Source organism: Mixophyes fleayi, chromosome 4 (genome assembly GCF_038048845.1).
Source record: "Mixophyes fleayi isolate aMixFle1 chromosome 4, aMixFle1.hap1, whole genome shotgun sequence".
Taxonomy (NCBI): Eukaryota; Metazoa; Chordata; class Amphibia; order Anura; family Limnodynastidae; genus Mixophyes; species Mixophyes fleayi.
In genome coordinates, this window is record NC_134405.1 from 142,670,736 (window position 1) to 142,695,249 (window position 24,514).

The 24,514-nt window shown below is 40.1% G+C and overlaps 1 protein-coding gene across 2 annotated transcripts; it reads right to left on the reverse strand.

The window, feature by feature from the left end:
• Positions 1-2,991: 2,991 nt before the first annotated feature.
• POLR1H (RNA polymerase I subunit H) lies at positions 2,992-8,530 on the reverse strand. 2 transcript variants are annotated; one of them, XR_012691299.1, is made up of 5 exons: positions 8,327-8,530; positions 8,069-8,172; positions 6,082-6,191; positions 5,786-5,863; positions 2,992-4,517 (listed from the first exon to the last, which is right to left on the reverse strand). XR_012691299.1 is itself a non-coding variant. In XM_075208526.1 (4 exons), the coding sequence occupies exons 1-4, from the start codon at positions 8,454-8,456 to the stop codon at positions 5,839-5,841; spliced, it is 369 nt and encodes a 122-aa protein (XP_075064627.1). In that variant the 5' UTR covers positions 8,457-8,530; the 3' UTR covers positions 5,762-5,838. The 2 variants fall into 2 exon arrangements, 1 of the variants encoding a protein (XP_075064627.1); XM_075208526.1 differs by lacking the exon at positions 2,992-4,517 and having other exon boundaries at positions 5,762-5,863.
• Between the last annotated feature and the right edge of the window lie 15,984 nt (positions 8,531-24,514).

The window sequence follows — 24,514 nt, forward strand, 5'->3', positions numbered from 1 at the left end:
CAACAGTGGTATGCAGAAGAGCATCTTTGATTGCACAGAATATCGACCATTGAAGCAGAACACCACACCAGGTTCCACTCCAGTCAGCTAAGAACAGGAAACTGAGGCTACAGTGGTCTCAGACTCCCCAAAACTGAACAGTTGAATATTGGAAAAATGTTGACTGGTCTGAAAAGTCTTGATTTCTGCTGCAACATGCAACAAAGTTTGCTGTAAACAACATGAATCAATCCTGCCTTGTATACACAAGGCAGGCTGCTGGTGGTGTAATGTTGTGAGGAACATTTACTTGGCACACTTTATGTCCTTTAATACCAATTGAGCTTTGTGTAAATACCACAGTCTACCAGAGTACTGTTGCTGACTAAGTGCATCCCTGTATGACCACAGTCTACCCATATTCTGTAGCAGGATGGACCCCCTATGCCACCCTGTCTGTTGTTGCTGGGAACCGGCTGGGCTTACTTTGCTACCGTCCTTTTTCGTTATTCCGAATATGTCCCTCCTGCCACAGTAGGAGGAGCCTGCTGCCACCACTGGGCTCCTTTATGGGTAACTGTCACTGCTGGGGTACCCTCTTGCTGGTGTACCTGGGCTGGTACTCCGGACCTCTTACTATGGATCAGGATTGCTGTGGGTGGATCCCCCCTGGCCTATCACACTGACCAGAGCTGCAGGGTAGCAGGCTGAGCGGTGGTACCCGAAATGCTGGATCCAACCTCAGAAGCAGCCAGAGAATGGATTAGATTTAGGGTCTAATCTGCAGGTCACAGGAATACAGCAATATTGAAGATGTTTTCAAGCAGGTCTTTAAAGCAAGTGATATTTATTTGCTCTAACACTGGTTGAAGGTACCAGGTGATCAGGTCAGATGGAACATCAAAAGGGTACATTTCAGTGTACAAGACAGTGCTTTTTATACTAATTTGGACACAAGCTATTTTTAGAATTAGGATGCAATGTGTTTACACAAACATGGATTTACATGCATTGCAAAGCTAACAATATTTACTCTTATCTGTGATATCTTAAAAATTCTGTGATGTCCTGCATCTTGTTTTTAGACACAGGAAATCTAGCAAGTCAAAAGGTTTAATTCATATGAATACTTTCTTTAGACAGCTGGGAACCGACTGGGCTTACTTTGCCACCGTTCCCTTTTGTTATTCCAAATGCGCCCTCTAACCGCAGTAGGAGGGGGCTTACAAATGCTGCCACCACTGGACTCCTTACCGGCATCCAGTATCGGGTTTCTTCTGAGTAACTGATGCTGCGAGTGTACCCCGTTACTGGCGTACCTGGGCTGGTACTCCTGATCTCTTACTATGGATCAGGGATGCTGTGCATGGATCCCTCCTGGCCTATCACACTGGCCAGAGCTGCTGAGTAGCGGGCAGAGCAGTGGTACCGGAAAAGCTGGGTCCAAACCTCTGAAACAGCCGGGAACGGATTAGATTTTGGGTCTAATCTGTAGGTCACAGGGATAGAGAAGTTTTCCAAGCAGGTCTTTGAGCAAATAAACATCACTTGCTTCAGACTGGTTGAAGGTACCAGGAACAGGTCAGATGAAGCAAGAAAGAACAATTTTCAATACAAGACAGGGCTTTTTAATACCGATTTGAACACAGCATCATGGGCTATTTTTAGAATCAGGATGCAATTTGTTTACCCAAATATGGATTTAGCTGCAATGCAAAGCTAACAATATTTACACTTCTCTGTTATGTGCTAAAACTTGATGCTTGCATTATCTTAGATCTAGTATTGCCAGACAGTGCCCCCTGCTGGATATACAGGCTAAATAGGTTTTTGTCTCTTCACATAAAGACTTACTTAACATTTCCTGCTATCAGAAAACAGACTTCCTCTAGGAAAGATACAAACCCAAACAATGACACTTGCATACAAAACACATCCCAATGTAACACGATAAGTGCATTTCAAATTATACATTGGTGCCTGCACCTCTGATTGAAATACATTTCTACAATAAACTATTTCTACATGATCCAGCCATAAATAAGTTATTTATCAGTGATCCCGTCACACACATAATATGTAGGTAGAAGTGCAGCTTTAACAGTTTGTTTTTGTGTCGAAAACTTTAAATAACCAGTAGGGTGACATTTTTTATTGCTATAAAGGGGAATCAGAATGCACGGATAGATGCATAGCTCATATACAGGGAGTGGAATAGGATGGATCTTACTTAAAGACATGTTAATGTGCTTTTGAACACTTGCTTCGGTTGTTACTTCCACTTTTAGCACTGGACTCTAATATTTCGGCAATGGAATGACCATCTTGTGTGGTCATATTACAGTTGCCCTACTTCACTTTAATGCACAAGGTCCTCAATTTTTGCATATGACAGTTTTGTGGGACACCAATTATTTCAGTTGTGCTCCTGTGAAGAGATTCAGATAACATGCACTGTTAATTTGGTTTGTTGACTGGGTTAAAGACCACTGCTATTTTGATAAATGGATACAATCTCTAAATTTAACTTTACTGATCATACTAAATTAATTTGTATTTTACAGACCAACGTACCTGGCATTACGTGTATGATTTCAGAAATATAAAACTGTTAAAACAGAAATTATTAGTAGAATTGGACAAGGTAACTATTAAAAATGCTTCCTCATAACAGGAGCATGTACCTCGTTCAGTGCTCTTCTAGTGGATACTAGCTGTGAATGAGGGCTGTTTCCAGTGTAATAGCATCCAGTACCTCATTAGAACTGGTTACTTGCATTTAGAGCGCCCAGGCACAAGAGAACATGCTGTTTTGTTACCTTAGCCATAGCTTAAATGAAAATGCAGAGGTGCCATAACCATGGATTTACTACAGCATAACAGGCTATTTACCACATTGAGATGGAGGTGCCAGAGCTTAAAGGGTTTCTCGCCAAAAACTTACTTCACGTAAGTCTATTATAAAGACTGAGGAACATAAACATTTTACCTGCAATAAAGCAATTGCTCAGATTTACTGTTCAATGGACAGCAAAATATGTTTCAATACAAAAAAAAAAAAACAAACAAACAAAAAAAAAAATCACAAAGTTTATACCGTTTAGTGACTGAGCAGTACCTGCTGCAAATGCGTAGCTGAATGAGTTGAAGCACCCCTTGTTGCTGTTATGCACGTCTAGTTGCTATCCAATAACGATTGTCGATTGCTGATATGTGGTTCCAAAGCACAATGTGATTTAATAGCCAAAAGTAGCAGAACAACAAGTCAGAATAAAATAAGTACAGCTGTTACTTATCGCAGGCGCTCTGGATCCAGTGTACAGTCATTCAGGTCTGAAGGCTGTGGTCAAGTAGACTGGCCACTAGGTCCAGAGCGCCTGCTTATATACAGTCAGTGAATACAGTACAACAATGCAGATGATGTGGCTTGCTTCTATTGGTCCAGGCTTCAGGAGGGCCCAGTGTAATGCAGGTCATAGGCCAGTTGAAACCAAAATATCCAAAAGGTGGGGGTCAGCTCTCCAGGGGATGCACTCCGAGTTTCCCGCCAAGAATCCAGTTTAAACTAGTCTATTTACATTATACAGGCAGTATCATTTTAAACATTTATTCCCCAACATCGCTAACTAGAGTATGCAATGTGTGATCCCTTCAGCGAATGAAGTGGACAACTGCGGATGAATACGGGATTAAAATGATACTAAACATGACATTTTTTGCAACCTGAACCTTTGATTTCACTAACATGTATATAACTTATAATATTAAACATAAATATTGCTACATTTCGACATAAATAACTATGTTTTGCAACTACAATTAATGTGTCCTAATTACAAATGATTATTTTCGTGTGAATGCGTGTAAATGTGTAAAACTTGTTATTGCCACATGTTTGGGGCTGGATATGCTTCTCCGCGCCGTAGCGTGCTTGGCATAATTTTCAGACAAAGACAACCAAGTTTGCTAGATATTAATTGAAATGACTTTATCCAATTTGCTGACTTCGAAATTGCCTAGGCCTGTCCATATAGAAGATTAAAAAACCCACACACCACAAATGGCATTACTGGACTTTATGCATTCCTTACCCCACAACCTGCCCCTTTCAGCTCTCTGCTCCCTCCTCCCAATGTTTGCCCATACCTAGCGCACATCTTCAACGTGTCCCTCCCCATTGGCACATTCCCTTCTACTTCATATGCTGAAAAAAAACTCTTACTCGACAAAGTCTCTCTCCAAATATTGCCTTACTTCTCTCCTCCCCATGGCTTCCAAACTACTGGAGCAGTACAGTAATCTCCTCCTCCTCGACCCTCTGTAATGTGGCTTTCACCCTCAACACTCCAAAAGACTGCCTTCACTAAAATGATCTACTCAATTCACCATTCACATCCTCCTGCACCACTGTACTGCTTTCTACATAATCACCTTCTTTACTGACCTTCACATCACAGTTCTCTCCTGGGTCACCTCTTGTCTTTCTAAATGCTCCATCACCGTTTCTACTTCTGGCATATCCTTCCTTCAATTACCATCTGTTGGGGTCACACAAGGTTCAGTTCACAGTACCATGATTTTCTCACCTCTTCCCATGGTAAACTAATTAGCTCATTCAAACTCCATTACCAACTCTCCCCTGTACTATCTTGTGTCCATTTGTCTTTCCACCATCTCCATATGGATGCCCCAACACTAGCCAAAGATGAACATGTCCAAAACTGAACTCAACACCTTTCTCCCAGTGTCAGCACCCACCTTATCAATGACATCAGTCTCCCAAGCCTGCTGCCTTAAGTGCCATCCTCGACATCACTTTCTGCTTTACTCCTGTCATCCATTCCCTTTAGCTGCCCTGTCGCCTTTTCCTTTGAAACATTATCCACAAACACCCCTACACTCATCTCCCATTCTGTCTGTCCCTACTTCAATGCATCATAAATGCCAAACTGAGACCCAGCTTCCTCTCTCAGCTAGCCTTCAGAGTCCAATTCAAACTACTCACACATACCAAACACCTAACCATCAAACAACTCTGACCTCCTCATAAGATACTTTCCTTCCAATTAGGTCCTTTTCCCTGATTACCACTTCTCACTCCCTCCTCCATGCTGCTCCCAACTTATTGAACTCCCTAACTCACGTGATAACGCTTCTACAATTTTTAATGCAATCTCAAAATCTACCTCTTTACTAAAGTCAATGACACTCGGGGTATATTTAGTAAACTGCGGGTTTGAAAAGGTGGAGATGTTGCCTAAAGTAGCCAATCAGATTCTAGTTATTTATTTTCTACAAAATGAAAGCTAGAATCTGACTGGTTGCTATAGGCAACATCTCCACTTTTTCAAACCCACAGTTTAGTTTAGTAGTCCCACTCACTTCTCATCTCAGCATTGCCTTCTCCCTCTAGGTTGTAAACTCTCACAAGCAGGTCCCCCTGTTCTCTTTGTTCTCATGACTGCACCTCTTAATCAACCTTGTATGTTTCTCTTCTGTTATTTATGTATACCTGAATTTCCCCACTGTGCTGCAGAGTATTGTGGTATCCTACAAATAAACAAAGATGCTGACGTTTGTCACTTTTTAGGGAATGTGAACGTTCCAATATATCTAAGACAGCCCATATCAATGACATTTTCTTCTACCTCCAAATTAAGCCTTTTGTACACACCTTGCCTTCAAAAATAGATAGATACATTCTTTTCAGGTTGTGATACAAGAGCTACACGCTTCATATTAGCGGAAGATGTGTACATGCATTTCACAATAAAGATAGAAATGTTAACAAAAATACTTTATTTACAAAGAAAAATGACCGAGGACCTCAAAGGACATGAAATACGCTGGGAAACAGCATCAAGAATCTTCTTTCTCCTGGAAGCTGAAGAGGAAGACAAAGAGACATCACTTTAAAGAGAAATCAGGCTGAAGCAAAAGTATACTGCATCAAATGCATTTTATTTAGTCCAAACAAGCATTTATGTTTCTTTAAAACTTATTAGTATCTGAAGAACCATCAAGTTTATATAGAAGTTGAAAATTAAAAACAAAATACACATCTGCTCATACACAAGATATAACATATGTAGCTGTACTCACCGACACTGTACACAGGTAAAAAATACAGTCTGTCCCTCATCTGCTGAGCGCATCTGTCTTGTATGATAGACCATCTTCTCACACCCACAGCGGGAGCAGCGTCTATCAAGCTGAGAGGAACAAAGTGTTAGATACCTCAACATATGCAAAACACAAGTAGTTTAATGTGCTAATGAACAATGTTCACATGAAATTTTAAATAACCCCATCAAAATGCCTTATGTTAACAATCAGAAGTTATTGTTGCCAATAATTTTCTGTATAGTTTTATTTGCTTTCATCTAAAATGACATCACTGCAAGATGTTCAACTGACGTGCAAGATTAGTTAGTTACTACATTATTTTGGGCGTACTTAGAGCACACAATATTGTGACATGTTCAGACTAATCAACTTGTCGAAGTATTTGTGTTGTTATAGAGTCTAATTTGGTTTTGTGACAGCTGCAATAGGTCTGTTCCATTGCAATACAACTCAAAATCCCAGTAAGAAAATAGAAAGAACAGGTAGGTGCACACAGGGAATTTTAATCTGTTCTTGGAGATTATATTTTTATTTTTTTCTCATGCAGAAAACTAGGTTAAGTCCCTCTCGAACTGCCCTAAACTTTCCTGGAAGGAAAAAAATGCTATTTTTTGTTCAGAATCACATCTATCCCATTTATTACTTTCACACTTAAATACCTATTACATGTTCAATGCTGTTTCTTAGGAAGCAAAACATTTTTTCTACATTTAATTTGCTAATTGATATTAAGTAAAGCAAACAATCAACCTTCTGTTTTTTTTATCAATAGCAATATATTTTAAAGTTCCAGGTTTTCAACCAGCTCTTTTAGCCATGCTGAATGGGTCAAACTGCATCAGCCCAAATGTGTTGAGATAAGCTCTGCGGGAACGAGTAGATGGGTTTCACCTAGAATCTACTACTTAAAATTAAGCTAAAGCAGTACAGGGAATTGGAGTCCCCTTCAAGCCCTTAGCCGTGCTTGCCATTCCATAACAAGGTAATGACAAGTCTGGATAAGCTAGCATCCTTATTTGTGTAGAACTAGCATTTGTATAGAAAACAACTTGCATTTTAACCAGCACAACAAGTTTTTAAGAAAAGAAAACTCTGTTCTGAATTCCATTAATGTGTAAAACACATGGGACATATAATTTATATATTACATAGATTAGATGAGATTGATCAATTTTAGGAGTGAAAACTAAGGTAATCAGATTACTTTGGTAAACATTAAAAGAAAATGGTCTGCCAATACATACACAGCACTTAGACAAATCAACCCTCAGAATTTGTCCAATTTACAAAGCTGCGAAAGGCTTTATGCAGCTGGAGCCTTTCAAATACACTGAGCTGCACATGCCCGAATATACGTGCAGTTGATCATTAAGAAGCAAGAAATATCGCTGCAGCAGAAGGAGCGATGCAAAGCCTCCTCTATTGCAGAGGATGGGTGCACTGCATTGCCAAGGTGGTCATTTTTAGTAAGTCGTACAGCTCTTCAGCTAATGGATTAACCTGCATGTAAATAAAGCAGGTGGCAACTTTGGAAGTAGGTCCGTTAAATCAGAACCACACAAGCCAGTCTACACACTTATTTCCTCTAAGGTAGAAGTGCTCAATCCTAGTCCCTGTCATGCTTACAGGATTTCTGTCTGTAGAAACAGGTGGGGTAATTACTGATGCAGCGATATAGATGTCATCTGTGAATGATTAAAGAAATCATGAAAACATGACCTGTGGGTAGCTCTTGTGGACGGAGTTTGGACCATCTACAGTCCTATGGGTGCCCTCCCAGAGAGAGGGAAGAAAGACAAGTGTTCTACTCAGATGATTTTCTTCTGCCACACAGAACACCTGGCAGACAGATGGCAGAACAGTTGTATCCTGGTTGTACAGAACAGTTTGCCTCCTCTCTTCCTCTAGTTACCCCCTGGAGAACAGTAACAGGAGCTCTAGGTCGGTAACTAATGACACTTACCACGGGTCCTTTTAAGACTCCAGTCTCATCACTCTCATTAGAGAGTGCAATGGCGTCAAGCTTGTTAAACACTACCGAGGTTTGCACATACTTGCTCAGGAACACTGGAAAAGAGAACAAAATGTGGTCACAAAAATACTACAAGAATCAAAAAGAAACCAATAAGAGATTGCAAGTGAGTAGATCATGGATTTGAAAGAGAAACAGAATTATCGGTACAGATGTAACACAGATGATGGCGCTGCTGCTGCTTCTTACCTGTCACTTGTGTACGGTGAGAGCAACAGGGGCACATAACTGTGTCCTGAGCACCAGGAGGAGGCAGCACGGAGCCGCAGTCCGTACAGAAGTCAGCCTCTGAGGAGAAACACGTGGGAGACCTCTCCATCCTGAGACAGCACAGTCTGCTCGGTAACAGCTAGATCCCCTTCATCGCGAGGACCTACTGACGTCACCAGGTCATGTGACTGCTGTGGTCACATGGTACACAGGGGAGGAGGCTGCTGCACATGTTCCTGTGTAGTAATGGAGGGTCAGGTAGAGCAGTGTAACAAACATTGCAAGATTTCTACTGAATTCAGATGGAAGGAGAGTTTCCCTGTCAGACACTATTTAGAGAGTCTTAAAAACAGGACACACTGAAGTGTATTAGTAGTTTACATGTCAGCAATTGGAATAATCCAACATTGTGAATGAGCATTCCCAAATCGGCATTGCCTGTCCTATACAGTGATTGATCCTAACTGCTTTGGTTTTGCTGTAGTCTTATGAATCCCATAGTGGGTCCTGTTCCAACAATGGTGGGAGGCAAATTTACTTAACGCTTTCAGATTGCGGTACTTTAAAAGCAACTGGTTGATGCAAATTTAACCAGTGCTTGAGAGCTTTGAGGGATTTTTACAAAATGGTCATATTTGAATACTGTTTATTTTTCATTTTGTTCTGTCAAATGTAATGCAATAGCCTCCATTGCATTTCATTCCATTTAAGTGGATGCAGACAGACACTGCATAACACATCCACAGCCCTGAAGCTTTTTGTGGTCTTGGCTATCCTGTAGTTTACTGGACGACATGTTTGAGAGCCTGCAAACATAGATGTGACCTTTCCATGAAAACCCTTGTCCATCCTGGTCAAAAATAATGGGGATCCTTTTATTCATTAAAAGGAAAACACACCACGTTCTTAAGGGCATATTCAATTAGGTTCCGGGATCGCAGCCGCGAACATAAAGTGCAATTATGGTACTGGCACATCACAGATTTTCCTTCACAACCCTATGGGATGCGAAGGGAAATCTGAGGTGTAGCGGTATCGGGAAGGAGGGGCTGCGCGTAGCTGCAATCCCGGAAGCTAACTGAATATCCTTCTTAGAGTTTGGGGATAGACGCTATGGTTTATTTTGCAAATGTAGCCGCTATCTGTAATCATTTGCTATATAAACACACTGGTATTAATAGACCTGCAACTCCTGCCATCTTCAAGAGGGCGGCCGCTATGAGTCCTTCCTTGTATGGCTGGTCTTCCACTAGTAGCCACTCAGTTCAAACCTGATGACATCAAGTTATTGACAAGGGGGAGAGGGACCATCATAGATAAAGTACTTAATACGTCTGAAAATGGTAGGAGAGGAAAGTGCTATCTACACCTCACATGAGTATCTATTTAGCACATTTAACCTCCACAAAACAGCTTAGTCTTTCATTTTGTTTGTCTCTTATATATATATATATATATATATATATATATATATATAGTAACAAAACGCCCCCTTCTTGTGGCACTTTTGTCACCTTCTGTTGTAAGAACACCCAGCAGATAGCAACACGAAAACTTCTTGTTTTAAATCAAATATATGTATTGTTGGCATCACAATAAATAACACTTCTTCTGTCAGGATGACACCAGCTAGCAACCCCTTTAGCTTGCACCTCCTGGTGACCCTACAGCTAACTAGACACAGACCAGCTCACTACTGACTGGCCAACTAGTTCAGCGTCGGTCACCCCTAACAAGAGCACAATTTAGGATTAAATACAGAGGTCTCCTCCCACAGGCTTGGATGACTGACAGGCGACACTCCCACCTTGTCTCCTCAGGTGCTCTGTAACGCCTATCCAGTACAGCCAACCCTATCAGCTCTGCTGCTAGCTGTGGATACAAACACGTTAAAGCATGCAAGTAAATCACTTTTTACATTTACTTTATCACATGTCTCAGACCTGTACATAACTGAACCTAAGCACAGTGCTACACTTGTATATAACTTGGTTTGCAGCCTTTTACCTTCAGACTGCCAGCTCTATAGCCAATTCCACTCTGAGAGGCCTGTGGCAAACCACTCCCATTGCCACAATATATATATATATATATATATATATATATATATATATTTTTTAAACTTCATTGAGGGAACTAAGAGCACAACAGCTGAAACAGTAAGAAAGATGTAGCCACTATGGACAAGAAAATGCTTAAAGTTATGAGAACAACATACGTAACAATGACTATAAAGATAAATTAAGACTACAAACTACAGCGAGGGCTGGAGATGCCAACTTTTTTGGATGTAGGATAATAACTGGGGGATAGGTATAAGGAATGGTTAGGAGGATCAATAACATATCTTAGTAAAACATGGAGGTGTGCTTCTGAGAATGGTTAGGAGGATCAATAACATATCTTAGTAAAACATGGAGGTGTGCTTCTGAGAATGGTTAGGGGGATCAATAACATATCTTAGTAAAACATGGAGGTGTGCTACAACTTTTTTGCAGTGGCTGTAGAATACTACAGCCATTGGAGAAAAGTTGTTTACATCAATAAATCCAACCGGCCTTATTTTGAGAATTCATGATGAGACACATGCAGCAGAGAGATCCAGGAGAATTAGAAGAGAGTAATCACCTCTAGTTTTAGCTGTGATCAGATCATTGACAATCTTGGTCAGAAAGGAAACGTGTGAGGCGAGTGTAGGCAATTCTCTCAAGAAGTTTGGAGGGGCATGGGAGCTGATAGATGGGGCGGTAATTTGAGAGAGAGAGCTTGAGTCAGAATTTTTTTTTTTTAGAACAGGAGTAATCACTGCGTGCTTGAATAGTGATGTAAAGATACCAGTAGGGAGAGATAGATTACAGATTTTAGTCAGAGGTGGAACGATCACACGAGACACGGAACTACCAATTTGTGAGGGTATGGGATCAAGAGGACAAGAGGAGTAGGAAGATAAAAAGAGAGGTGAAACTTCCTTTTTATTTGTGGGATCAAATGAAGAGAGGGTGTCGGAGGAGGCTGGAAAGTAATTGAGCTGATTGCTAGTCGAGGGAGGTGATACCATTTCAAGTCTGATCTTATCAATCTTGTCCTTGAAATAGGAGGCAAGATCCTGGGCACTGATCTTAGTCGGAGGGTTTGGGGGTCAGTTACAGTGATAGTTAAATTGTTGGCACCCAGGACTTGTTGTTGAACTATCTGGACAGATAAATTACATGGTAAGACTGAACTGCTGACCCTGACGTATACATAAACCTGTATTTCTATTTATATGTATAATGTTTGGCTTACCCAGTTGCAGGAGGCCCTATGCAGTGGCGGATCCAGGGAGGTACGATCGGGTCAATCGCTCCCCCTAGCAGAGGCTTGCTGCTGGCTGTTCGTCAGAGACAGGCAGGGAGAGTGTGCTGCCCGACTGCTCTGATTGTGTTTTAAAAACAGAACAGCCGGGCAGCACACTCTCTCTGCCTGTCTCTGCTGAATGGACCTGCACATAGAGTGCAGCTGTAGACAGCCTTACCTGTCAAAAAAGGGGCGGGGACTAAATCGTCCCCCCCCCCTAAATCGCCTCCAGTAAAGTTATTTTCTAGATCTACCCCGGCCCTATGTTGAAAGAGCAGTAAGTCCCCACATTAACAATAGGAAGAACTGAGCATTAGGATAACCCCTATACTTTGCACGGAGGCTCAGGATAAGAATAGGGAAATAAGAACATACCACATATATAATCCCAATCTTATAAGAACATATCACATATATAATCCACATCTTTTAATACACATTATGATAGTGACCTCGGGCAGACTGACTGCTGTAGTCACATGTTACACAGGGGAGGTTGACTGCTGCAATTTTACATGTTCCTGTGTAGCTACTGAAAGTAATGGAGAATCAGGAAAGAAGATGTGGTAATGTGGAGAACACTGGTGAAAAGGAGGCATGTGGGGAATGATCTGATGATTAAGGGGCATTTGAGAGAAAAGGTGTGCAGGAAAGACATGTGAGGGAAAAGCTGTCAGGGGGGGCATATGAGGGAAAAGCTGGGGGGGGGGAGGGCATGAGAGGGAAAAGCTGCAGGGAGTGAGGGGGGCATGTGAGGAAAAAGCTGTCTCATGTGCTACACCTGCACACCAGCTTTTATCTCACATGCCTACTCACCAGGCAATCTTCTGTGTTGCTCACTCCCCTCTGCCCACCACCTTCTGTAGCACCCCCACACCTTTCGCGTGTCGCACGCCCCCCTCCGCCCACCACAGTCTCTGTCGTCGCGCATGTGCCCCCTCCGTCCACCAGTTTTTCCTTTGTCACGGGCACTAGGAGTCTTGCCCAGGAATTCACCAGATGACTGGGCTTACCAGAGTAGTGAAGCTCACACAACGGTCCTCTGGTAGCAGGGTGACTAGCGGAACATATATCACAGCAGATGGAGAGAAAATGCCAATAAATAATAGGAAAGTCAGTGACTTGCAGCAATCTTGGTCAATGAGTCAGCGACTAGCTGATATTGTGGAAAGGCAGATTTGAACACGGAGATCAGGATGGACGTGAGCAGATGCGGGGAGGTAGTAGGGAAGTCAGTGGTCTGCGTACAGCAAATTGTACCACTGCTATGGTGAGAAGACTTGTCCAGGTGCAGGTAGGTAGCGGGGAAGTCAGTGGTCTGCGTACAGCAAGTTGTACCACTGCTTATGGTGAGAAGACTTGTCCAGGTACAGGTAGGTAGCGGGGAAGTCAGTGGTCTGCGTACAGCAAGTTGTACCACTGCTTAATAGGTGAGGATGTGTACAGGTGTCGATGAGTGGAGGCATACAAAGGATAATAGGATGCAGACACTGGGAGCACAGAGGAACTTGATCCCAATAGATAGGCAGAGTATCCAGCAAAGTCTATAACGGTATGTGTGATGCTGCTTGGTAGAGACTTGCTCAGCACAGATATGCAGGCCAATAAAGGATAGTCAATCACAATTATGCATATAACGACTGACTAGTACGGTTAATTCCAAACAGATATACAGCGTAACAATAACAGTCTATAGCGGGAATGGATACCGCTGCTGAGAGTGGAAACTTGTCCTAGCGGATATGCAGAGTAAACGTAGAAAGTCAATAACAGATAGGCATACCGCTATTCAGTAGAACAGTCTGTCCACAGGAAGATGCAGGGACTGCAGAGACGCTGAACGGCTGAGACGAGTATAGGAACCACAGGTGAGTAGATCCGGTAATCAGAGTCCAGCTGAGGACACAGGCAGGAAACAGGAGACTGTAGCAGGTATGGAAACCAGCGATGAGTAGCACAGGGAATCCACAGGAACTGAAGACACTAGTAGTACACAGGAGACAGTAGCGGGTATGGAGACCAGCGATGAGTAGAACAGGAATCAGCAGGAATCTGAAGACACTAGTAGAACACAGGAGACACTTTCAGAGACTCACAGGAAATGAGACTCAAGATCAGGCAATGAGGTAATGAGCACAGGTGCCTTAAATAGGGAGAGTTGCCTGATCAACCAATTAGATTAAAGCAACAGTCACAAGAGTTCTTGGGTGCTGCGCATGCGCAGTCCATCAGGATGGTGGACGGCCGCGGTTCAAGATAGGTGCCGGCAGAAAGGCTAGGAAGCCACGCACCAGCGTAGGGGCACTCACGGTCCGGTGAGTGACATACTTCATATGAACCCCTCCCGCCCCCTGCAGCTGCATCTTATTCATCAGCATCCCCCTGAGCTCAGTGCTCACCAGCTTAACTAAATGTCCCTGTTTACAATTGGATTTGTTGCTTCCTATTGGTGCCTAATACTATTATCAATGCCCAGGAAAGCTGCTGCAACCTCCATCTTGCTGCAATAAAAATGTCCCATTCAATCTTTTAAGAATTGCTGCTACAAGAATCTACTTTTGATCATGATATGCTTTTCTCTTACTGAAATCACCTTGTCTTCCTATTATATTATGCATTCACTACAAAAGTATTTAGGCCTGATTCATTACTTATCTTGTGTGGAAGTTGCGATGAGTATTTTAAGAACAAACGGGGAGCTAAGAAATTTGCAATTCAACAAGGAACGTAAAGTTCAAAGACATGCCCATTTTAGATCCCCTTCTTTAGATCCGCTTATTTAAAGATAAGAAAGTGTTAAGTATTGGCAAATATGGGAGGTGCGAGGGGTTTGTTTACAAATGTTAAAACACAATCAGAGTTTATTATGCAGATGCAATATGGATGCAAATTCATTGCATAATAAATCACTAACATAAACATGCATATTAAAATAAACATTAGTGTATTATAAAAATTTATATTATTGACATTAAAAAATGCAATGTGTACTCTTCCATAGTCGATACATAGTAGAGTACATACAACCTCCACACAGATAAAGGTCATGAGTCAGAAATCAAACTCTTGACTCCACTGTTGGAAGGTGGATTGGCTAACCTCTAAGGCAACTATCAGTTGGAAATATAAATACACTGTATAGACTAGAGCAAGAAGCACAACAATGAAGCATGTGTGCAACAGATGTAAGCACTAGATAATAGTACTCTTACTTATTACCCAAAAATATATGCCAGTTAAGATCTGCATGGGTACCTTAGTGGTTAGCACTTCTGTCTCACAAAACTGGCGTCATGAGTTCAAATACCAAGCATGGCTGTAGCATCTGTGTGGAGCTTGTGGGCCTTATTCATTAATGAAAGGAACACAAGATTAACTTTGTCTAAACCAGCCTATGTTTTTTTGGCTAGGGCTAGTATTAAGATAGTAGTTACCTAATAAGGAAAGTAATGGTTTGTTTTTATGTAACACACAAACAGCTTGATTTTTCATGCTCTACCACAATGATAAATCTGTCCTCATATTTTCAATGTATCTCCCCCTCAAATGCAACTTTATAAGGCCAAGGAGCATTTATAAATATTACTGATTTTGTATCCAAAATTAATCTGGGCCACAGGGCACATTATTCACATGATCTGCATGCTGTCATTTTTTACTACGAATGTCCTTAGACTTTTGGGGGGGGGGGGTTGATTTTGAGGGGGCATGCTCCTTTGAGGTTAATGCAAATATTGGCTGCAAACCTTTTATTTTTTATTCATCTACCGCTTCTATGTTATGTACTCAGCTTCCCTATAAATCATTGCACACAACACATCAGCAGCACAGTGGGCTATTGGTTAGCACTTCTGCCTTACAGCCCTGGGGTCATGAGTTCATTTCCCAAACATGGCCATAGTTGCATGGACGTTGTGGGCCATTAAGTTAAGTAAAGTCAAATTTAGAGGAACTTTGAACCTTGTAAAAGTGTTGACTAAAAGTTTTTGTTTTTGCACCAAAGTAAACTTATGGCTCTTTTTTCAGGTACCACACTGATACATTGAAAGTTGATATAGGACATGCCTTATTCCAATTATAAATATATACCAAGTTTTTCAATATACCTGCCATCAAACATGCTTTGACCAAGTTACTCCTTTTATTGTCTAACTTTTCTTAACGAATCTTGCCCTGTATGTTCTCCCCATGTTTTTTTTTCCTCCCTGAACTCCATTTGACTTCATCAATCAAAATGTGTGTGTGTGTGTGTGTGTGTGTGTTGTTATACTGTAAGCTCTATTGGGCCAGAGACTGTGTTCTCTGTACAGCACCTCAGAATTGTTGGTGCCATCATAAATAAATGATAGAATAAATTATGATGTAGTGCAAAGGGACCAATGTAAATTAAATATTGAGGTATGTTCTAAATTTCCAGCCATTATTGGCTAAAAACCTCAACACATTTCTTGTAATTAAATTACAAAGGACACACCCAAATTTTTTTGGGGAGGGGTTGTTTGTAAACATTAAAATTTGAAAAACCAGCAATAAAACTTTTTTTAAATTAATAATTTGTTGCAATAGTATAATTTTTTTTCAACAATTTCAAATATTTTTTAATTTTGCACCGATATTTTAAGATATCATGTAAAATATCATTTTTGACTCGCAGGATTTCCACCCCATCCTGGATGTCTTCTTGAGCTGTTCATAAAAAGAAAAAAATACATGCTTGGCTAATTGCTCAAACATATATTAATTCAAAAGAGTGTACTTTGATTACCCCATTTGGCAGGATCATCAAGTGTTACATAGCTTTACATTGTCCTCCTCCTGCTCCTCCTCGACCTCAACCATGGTTGGCTCCTGCTCCTCCTCCCTGGCCTCTTGTTGGAGACGGCTCTGACGGCCTGTTGGAATAAATATAGCACATTAGTTTCTTTTTAAATGTTCTCCCTGTTTCACAGTTACCTACATATAGCCATATAATAATGTGAGCTGACTTTGAGAAACCTGCATTTAGCCACAGATATAAGTGTCTTTAATTTCAAAAATGACTATTTAGAGACACACAGCACTTTCAGATGGCCTGTAACAAATATAGGATCTTTTAATCTTTTATTTTTTAAAATAAGACAAGACAAGGCAGACATGTCCCAGATAAGGCCTGGTAGTTAATCAATGAAAGCCTTTATTTTGGTCTATTTTAACCTAAAAACTAACAATCAAACTTCATCATCAAACTTCACTATGGCTATAAAAGTCACATCTGATAATCTCAGCAGGGGCAGCCCTTACAGTATGATTTCAAAATTGCAGATTTCAAAGTTAAACATTTATTTAAATCCAATCTATCTGGTGCATGCATTTGTATATGTTTTGAAAAATTAATCAGCCCTTTACTTTCATTACCAAACAATTGGATTTTTAGGATGTTAGAGAATTTTAAAAGTGTGATATAAACCATATTAGAAAAAGATTTTACCTTGCAAATCAGTCTGGAACCTGAAGTGGCCTGCCTCCATCATTTTAGGAGTTCCTGGGGTTCTGTTGGATAAACATGCAACATGGGAAAGTGCAAAAACACATAAAAATTGGGTTAAAATTTATTATACAAACAACACACACATTAAAATGCATATTACATATGAAAATAGAGATGCACTGTTAGTAACGCTATATAAATATCTGATGATGATGATTGTGGAACATAAAATATCTTACACACACAAACTTTTAAAGTGTCTATAAAAGAGTAAGCTAAAATATAACTTTCAATGCAAAGCAAAGTACACTATACAAATCCACACCAGTAAACTCCACTATAGACTCCTAACCAACTTCAAGTGTGCATGAAACAGTCTTTTATAGTGGACTGTAATGAGCCAAGTATATGTAGGTGTATGGCCCACTTTGGTATCAATTGACAATATCTGATACTGGGTCTATGCAACGCTGGTTACGGAAATCTGTTGTTAACTTTTATACTGATTAAAAATGTTTGCATCTATTTCTGATTGCGAATTATTCTGAGAAGCATTAGCATAGACTTTCAGATTTAAATTTTTATTAAACAAAACATGATCATTTATGTTACAAAGAAGGTGTGTGCAATTGCTCATTTAATTGTGCTCATTAACACTTTAGTTTGCCACTAGTGTCTGTGTTGTGTTGTACGTTTGTTTCAATCTGAAGTATGCCTTAGTGGTTAGACAAATGAGCTGGCAACAGTAGTGTCATGGGTTTGAATCCACAATCATGCCTGTATCTGTGTGGACTTTGTATATCCCATGTTTCTGTGGGTTTACTCCAATGTGTCACTTATAGAAGAATATGCTAGTATATGTTTAAGTGTTTGCTTTGTCTATAGCATTGTATAGTACATGGATATTTATGTTTGCGAATTATTAGCCATTAAATTCGCATCCACAGTTATTTAGAATTCAAAATTACACAACACATTTTTCAAGTCGGATAGCAAGAGAATGTGTGTGTATAAATCTTTATTGTTTATCCTTAAACCTTCATGTTGGCAGTAATACATGTGTTGTGTTGTCTGTTTTTTAGGAGCACTCTAAGCTTGGTTTATGGTTTCCTGACCATGGCTTTATCTGTGTGGAGTTTATATGTTCTCACTGTGTTTGCGTGGGTTTGCTCCGGGTGCTTTGGTTTTCTCCCACACTCCAAAAACATACTATAGGTTAATTGGCTGCTATCAAAATTGACCCTAGTCTATCTCTTCATCATCATCATCATTTATTTATATAGCGCCACTGATTCTGCAGCGCTGTACAGAGAACTCATTCACATCAGTCCCTGCCCCATTGGAGTTTACAGTCTAAATTCCCTAACACACACACACACACACTAAGGTCAATTTTGATAGCAACCAATTAACCTACTAGTATGTTTTTGAAGTGTGGGAGGAAACCGGAGCACCCGGAGGAAACCCACGCAAACACAGGGAGAACATACAAACTCCACACAGATAAGACCATGGTAGGGAATTGAACTCATGACCCCAGCGCTGTGAGGCAGAGGTGCTAACCACTAAGCCACCGTGCTGCCTCTGTCTCTATCTCTCTGTGTGTGTATGTTAGGGAATTTAGACTGTAAGCTCCAATGGGGCAGGGACTGATGTGAATGAGTTCTCTGTACAGCACTGCGGAATTAGTGGCGCTATATAAATAACATGATGATGATGATGGTTTATGTACTCACATTTATTTTAACCTAATAGGACTTTCAAACATGGTGCTTGTCATTCAATTCTATATAATGCATGTAATGCTCAATCAGCACCTTGTCTTAGTTGTTAGACAATCTACTTTACATCAGTGGGGTCATAAGTTTGATTCCTGACCCATTTTGTGGAATATGCCTATATTGCATGTTGAAATTTGTGTTGAGCTACAACACAGACAAGCAGCTGTTCCAAATAAATTGAATCCAAGCAAATAGAAATTATGCACAGATAAAAGCAAAAAGAACCTAAGTGCCCCCAAAAAACCAGGAGGATACAAATGACAATCAATTTTAAGTCTAATTATTATTATTATTATTATTATTATTATTATTATTATTTTTATTATTATACATGAATGAATGTCCATAGCAAATTATTTAAACTGTGCATGTACCTAGGATTTAGGGCTAGAATATTTCAATGTATATTTATTGACATTAATAAAAATTCTAAAAGAAAAAAAAGCTTGTTATGAGAGAAGTTCATGCTCAGCTTTTCGTTGGAGTCTATATCATGCACATATTGTTTAAACTTGCACGTTGGCTTAGTGGTTAGATAATCCACCTCTCAACTGTTTGGACCTGAGTTTGAATCCTCACTCACGGTTTTATCTGTATTTGTGTTGATTTCCTATGTGTCCCTTATACAAGTGTATGTTTGGTTTAAGTTCGCACAATTTATCCGTTTAATTTGAACAAATTCACCTGTTATGTCTTTCATATTATTATTAGCGTATTATTAGCTGTTTTTTTTACAATATAAAAAAAGGTATAGACTAACTGTTAGATATCACACATCAACCACTTTACATTGAAATTTATTACAACTGTGCATCCACCATGGTTGGTTTTAAAAAAGAGTACATTGTTTAATGTTTGATATGAATATAAAAAAAAAAAATAGAAAAAAATAAGTGTATTAAGGTGTATGTTGTGCGTATTTAGTCGTGAGTGTTTTAAACAAAGGATTTTTTTTTAACAGTTTAGTGTTGTTATTGAGCACTGCTGCTATAGCTGCTTTGCACTTAAACAGGACGCCGAGCTTCCTTAAGTTTAATCAAGAAGTTAAGATAAAACTCTGAACATTTCTTTTTAACTATCCTATGGATCCTTAGGTAAACGCCCACTCTTCTTAAGTCAGTACAAATAACGCCTACTCTTCTTAAGTTAGTACAATCTTCGCCCATTCCCCTCCTATTCCCAACCCTTTATTCTTAAGTGTTCGGAGAACTTATGAACTGCAGTTAAGAAGGATTTTATTAATTTAAGAAATTCTTAGCTTACGCAACGGATTTTCCCTCTTATCTTCCTTTTATGCGCATGCACATAGAAGATTTTTGTAAGATCAGCAAAAAACGGCAGATAAGATCGGTAATGAATCAGGCCTTTAGTGCTCTCCAATCCTTTACCACTTGTTAGATCTAAGCTTACAATCTCACTATCATCATCATCGCCATTTATTTATATATCGCCACTGATTCCGCAGAGCTGTACAGAGAACTCACTCACATCAGTCCCTGCCCCATTGGAGCTTATAGTCTAAATTCCCTAACATACACACAGACAGACAGACAGAGAGAGAGAGACTAGGGTCAATTTTGATAGCAGACAGTTAACCTACCAGTATGTTTTTGGAGTACATTCAAACTTTCTGCTCACGTCAATCTTCCTTCTCTTCCTAGGTTATCTCAGCTATCAGTACTACAACCCTCTCATATGCTGCACACTACTCCTGGAGCTTTTCACCTGAATGTCTAACAAGTATTCTCTAACTGCAAGAACCTGCTGAAAACGTGCCGGTTTAAGGAAGCGTTCAAATAGTGCTTGTGACTTCTGGGGGTATATTTACTAAACTGTGGGTTTGAAAAAGTGGATATGTTGCCTATAGCAGCCAATCACATTCTAGCTATAATTTATTTAGTACATTCTGCAAAATGACAGCTAGTATCTGATTGGTTGCTATAGGCAAAATCTCCACTTTTTCAAACCTGCAGTTTAGTAAATATACCCACTGGTTGGACATATCTCTGTAACTTGACTTCTCTCACAGCAGCGCTCCATAAGGTGAAAGGAGACATTCTGGCATTTTCTAATGTGGTTTTGCTCCTTTAAGGTATCAATTCATCCAGTGATATTACGAAAGTTTGATGTTGCTAGAAACAGTGGTAAAAATAACTAATTAATTGGACGCTAAGAGGAAAAGTTATGTTGGTTTCACAAGGACCATTAAGTGTGTTAATTTATCTGCCGCTATAAATGGACATTACCAGCGTGCTGGTAAATACTACAGACACCTGGTTTGTAATATCTAATATTTGTATATTTTGTAACAAGCACACATGAATATGTGATGTAGACAATACATGCTATAATTAAAGCAGCTTTTTCATATTTTGAGAGGTAGGAGGATTGTTTATTTGCCTAGTTAAGCTACTAGATATTTAGCTCTAAGTGTTTTTAACCACTTTTTTTTTAGTCTGTATTACTTTTACAAAAATATCACTGATTCGGCGCACACTGGGTAGTGTCACACAGGTCTCAGAAATCAGTGACCCTTTATGAATGTAAAATCATTTATAATTCCAGAGATTCATAAAAAAAAACCCCAGATTTTACATGTATATGCTGTCTTGGTGAGTACTCTGTTCTTTAGATTAATTAGACATGTAGTCATGAACAGGATGATGTCAGTGATTGTGGGGCATTTGCCTTAGCCAATGTGAACTCGCTGGCAAACGGTTTCAATTTTAATAGCATACATTTTGAACAAATCGAGATGAGAAACCATTGATGAGGATTACATTTTTATGTTTCCTCATTTTAAATTAAACAAAAACACAAAAATTTAGCAATAATTTTTTTTAACTCACAACTAACTGCATCTGCAAGATCCACATGCCTAAATAAGTAATGGTAGAGTGTAATCTTTGTAGAAAGTATCATCATTTCACTTGACTTAAAAAAAAAAAAGTGTTAAAATTAATAAACAATTGTACTGCCCTTGATGTACAGACATTAAGCTAAAATGCATTTATTGCATGGCATCAGATGCGATTTATCACGTGTGGTATCAGTGAAGGTTACCAAGTACATCTCCGTGATTTCTGCAGGTTTCACCTTTGCTGAATCATGGCCTTTGTACCGTATCCATATGATATACCTGTGACATGCATTAATCTTACATGATAATGTTCGATGCTAAATACCTATAACGTTATTTAATTCTTAAATATGGTTAAATCTACAATTCAGTTGAATATTACTGTGGCCGGATGGGTTTACTTTGCCATCCAGTATTTGGGTGTGGTCCTTGGGAGAGGGACCTTATACAGTTTATCTGGGTTCCTTTCTCACCGTCAGTAACCGACTGTTACAGACCTCTCCTACTGGTGTCACCTGCTACCAGACACTTACCGAATGCGGACGCCAACTGAGCAATAACTGTAGGAGAATAGTGCTAGCACCATCAAACTACTGCATCGGCACCTGGAATCGCTTACTTCTGGGTAGCTGGTATAGCTGCTGCAGCCCCTCTTTGCTTGTGGACTGGCTGGTACCTCCTGAATGCCTACTATTGTTCAGGACCTCTGGGTAGCGGGTAGAGCGTTGACACAGAGCCACTGGGTTCAACACAGGATACAGCAGGCAACAGGCGTCAGAATCTTGAAGCAGTGATGTTTATATATATATATATATATATATATATATATATATACACAGATTATGGCTATTGAACCAGCTAAGAAAATAAACAGACCTTTTACATCATACAAAGTTGTCATTATAGTGCGTTCATATTGGTAAACAGCTTATTAGCAAAAAGTAACTTCTATTAAGTAACAAAAAGCACAAGACCATTTGAGATACCATTTGAGATATATACTGTGTGTATGTGTATACACACACACACAAATATGGAGTGCCCCGTGGTGAAGTACCACAAAATATGGCCCCGTGATAACATAATTGACAGTGAGTAGCCTTGTACCATATAATACAGTATTGGGAGCTTGTCTGAAACACAAACGGATGTTCCCAAAGCCATTGCAGGAGCTCTTCATATATAGGCATCTTCCCTTGAGCTTTGAAACACGCACTCATCACTACTATTGTCAAGAAATCATAATTGAAGTCACCAAGATCATCATTCTCCTTCATATGCAGGACCTGAGCAGTAATTAGGAGTGCAAAAAAGGTCCTTCCGGCAAAGTGGATCTAGCCAGCTCAGTACAATTAGGCTAGATCCCCATCTCCGAAAGGTACTTAGCTGGCTAGTTCCCCTTCATATGCAGGACCTGACCCCTAGGGAGAAAAAAGGTCCTATAGAAGTTGGGAACTAGCCTGATTGTACTGAGCTGGCTATTATTATTATCCTTTATTTTTAAGCACCACAAGATATTCATAGCGCCATACATAACACAAACAGTTGACGATACAGGGTAAAACAGTACAGTGCAGTTGGAGGAGCAGAAATGGAGTAGAGACAGGAGGGAAGTGAGCCCTGCTCATAAGAGCTTACATACTAAAGGGAGATTAAGCAGAGACAAGAGTGAGTCAGTAGAAGGAACAAGGGCAAGAGGAGCGCATATAGAGAAGAGGGAGGTGAGGAGAGCAAGCATGGACAAGGTTAACAGATGAGTTTTAAGTGCCCGTTTGAAGGTGCACAGATTAGGGGACAGTGAGATAGAGCGAGGGAGGTCATTCCAGTAGAGAGGGGCAGCCCGGGAGAAATCTTGAATTCTAGCGTGATATGAGGTGATCAGAATGGAGGAGGCGATTGGTCGTTCGCAGGGAACGGACGGGAGTGTGATTGGAGGGGAGGTTGGAGATATAAAGGGGAGTGGAGTGGGATATGGACTTGTAGGTGAGGGTAAGGCGTTTGAAAGGGAGACAGTGTAAGGCAACTATGTAACATCACCCGCATCTGGCCCTTCCTTTCTCAGGATGCCACCATAATCATTATTTACGCACTCATCATTTCCCATCTTGATTACTGTAACCTCACTGGCCTCCCCCGCTCCCACCTTGCCCCCCTTCATTCTATACTCAACGTGGCTGCGAGACCTATCTTCCTTTCACATCGCTCTTCTTCTGCCAATGTACGAAATTATAGAGGTGATGTTGCCCAAGTCAGGGAAAGCCCCCACATTGTGTATATCCTATCAATCCATTTCTTTGCTTAAAGTAGAATTGAAATTACTTGCTAATCCTATGCCCACATATTAAAGTGAAATATTCTGTCAGTTATGCACACTGGCCAAACAGTTTTCATACCCTCTAGGCTGACAGGCATGAATATCCAGCAACCAATTTCTTAACCTACAAACCTAAACCCTACTCCTCAAGCTCTCTATCTAGGTGTCATCTTTGATCACAGAACTCTACTTTGTTCTTCACAACTAGTCTGTCTGCAAATCCTGTTGCAAGCATCTAAGGAATATGTCCAGATCATGCATGAATCTCACATGACAATGCAAAAAAAAAATCATTCTGCACTAATAATCCTCTGCATTGATGATTATAATTCCCTTCTTCCTGATCTTTCACCAACCAGACATTCACCTTTGCAATCGATTTTGAATGCTGCAGCTAGACCAATTTTAC

What these genes read in the sequence shown, in the direction of transcription:
- POLR1H (XM_075208526.1), bottom strand. Translation starts at nt 8,456, where the DNA reads ATGGAGAGGTCTCCCACGTGTTTCTCCTCAGAGGCTGACTTCTGTACG. An exon ending in TCACCGTACACAAGTGACAG is followed by an intron (nt 8,173 to 8,326) that starts GTAAGAAGCAGC and finishes TCTCTTTTCCAG; the next exon opens with TGTTCCTGAGCAAGTATGTG. An exon ending in TTTACCTGTGTACAGTGTCG is followed by an intron (nt 5,864 to 6,081) that starts GTGAGTACAGCT and finishes CTTCCTCTTCAG; the next exon opens with CTTCCAGGAGAAAGAAGATT.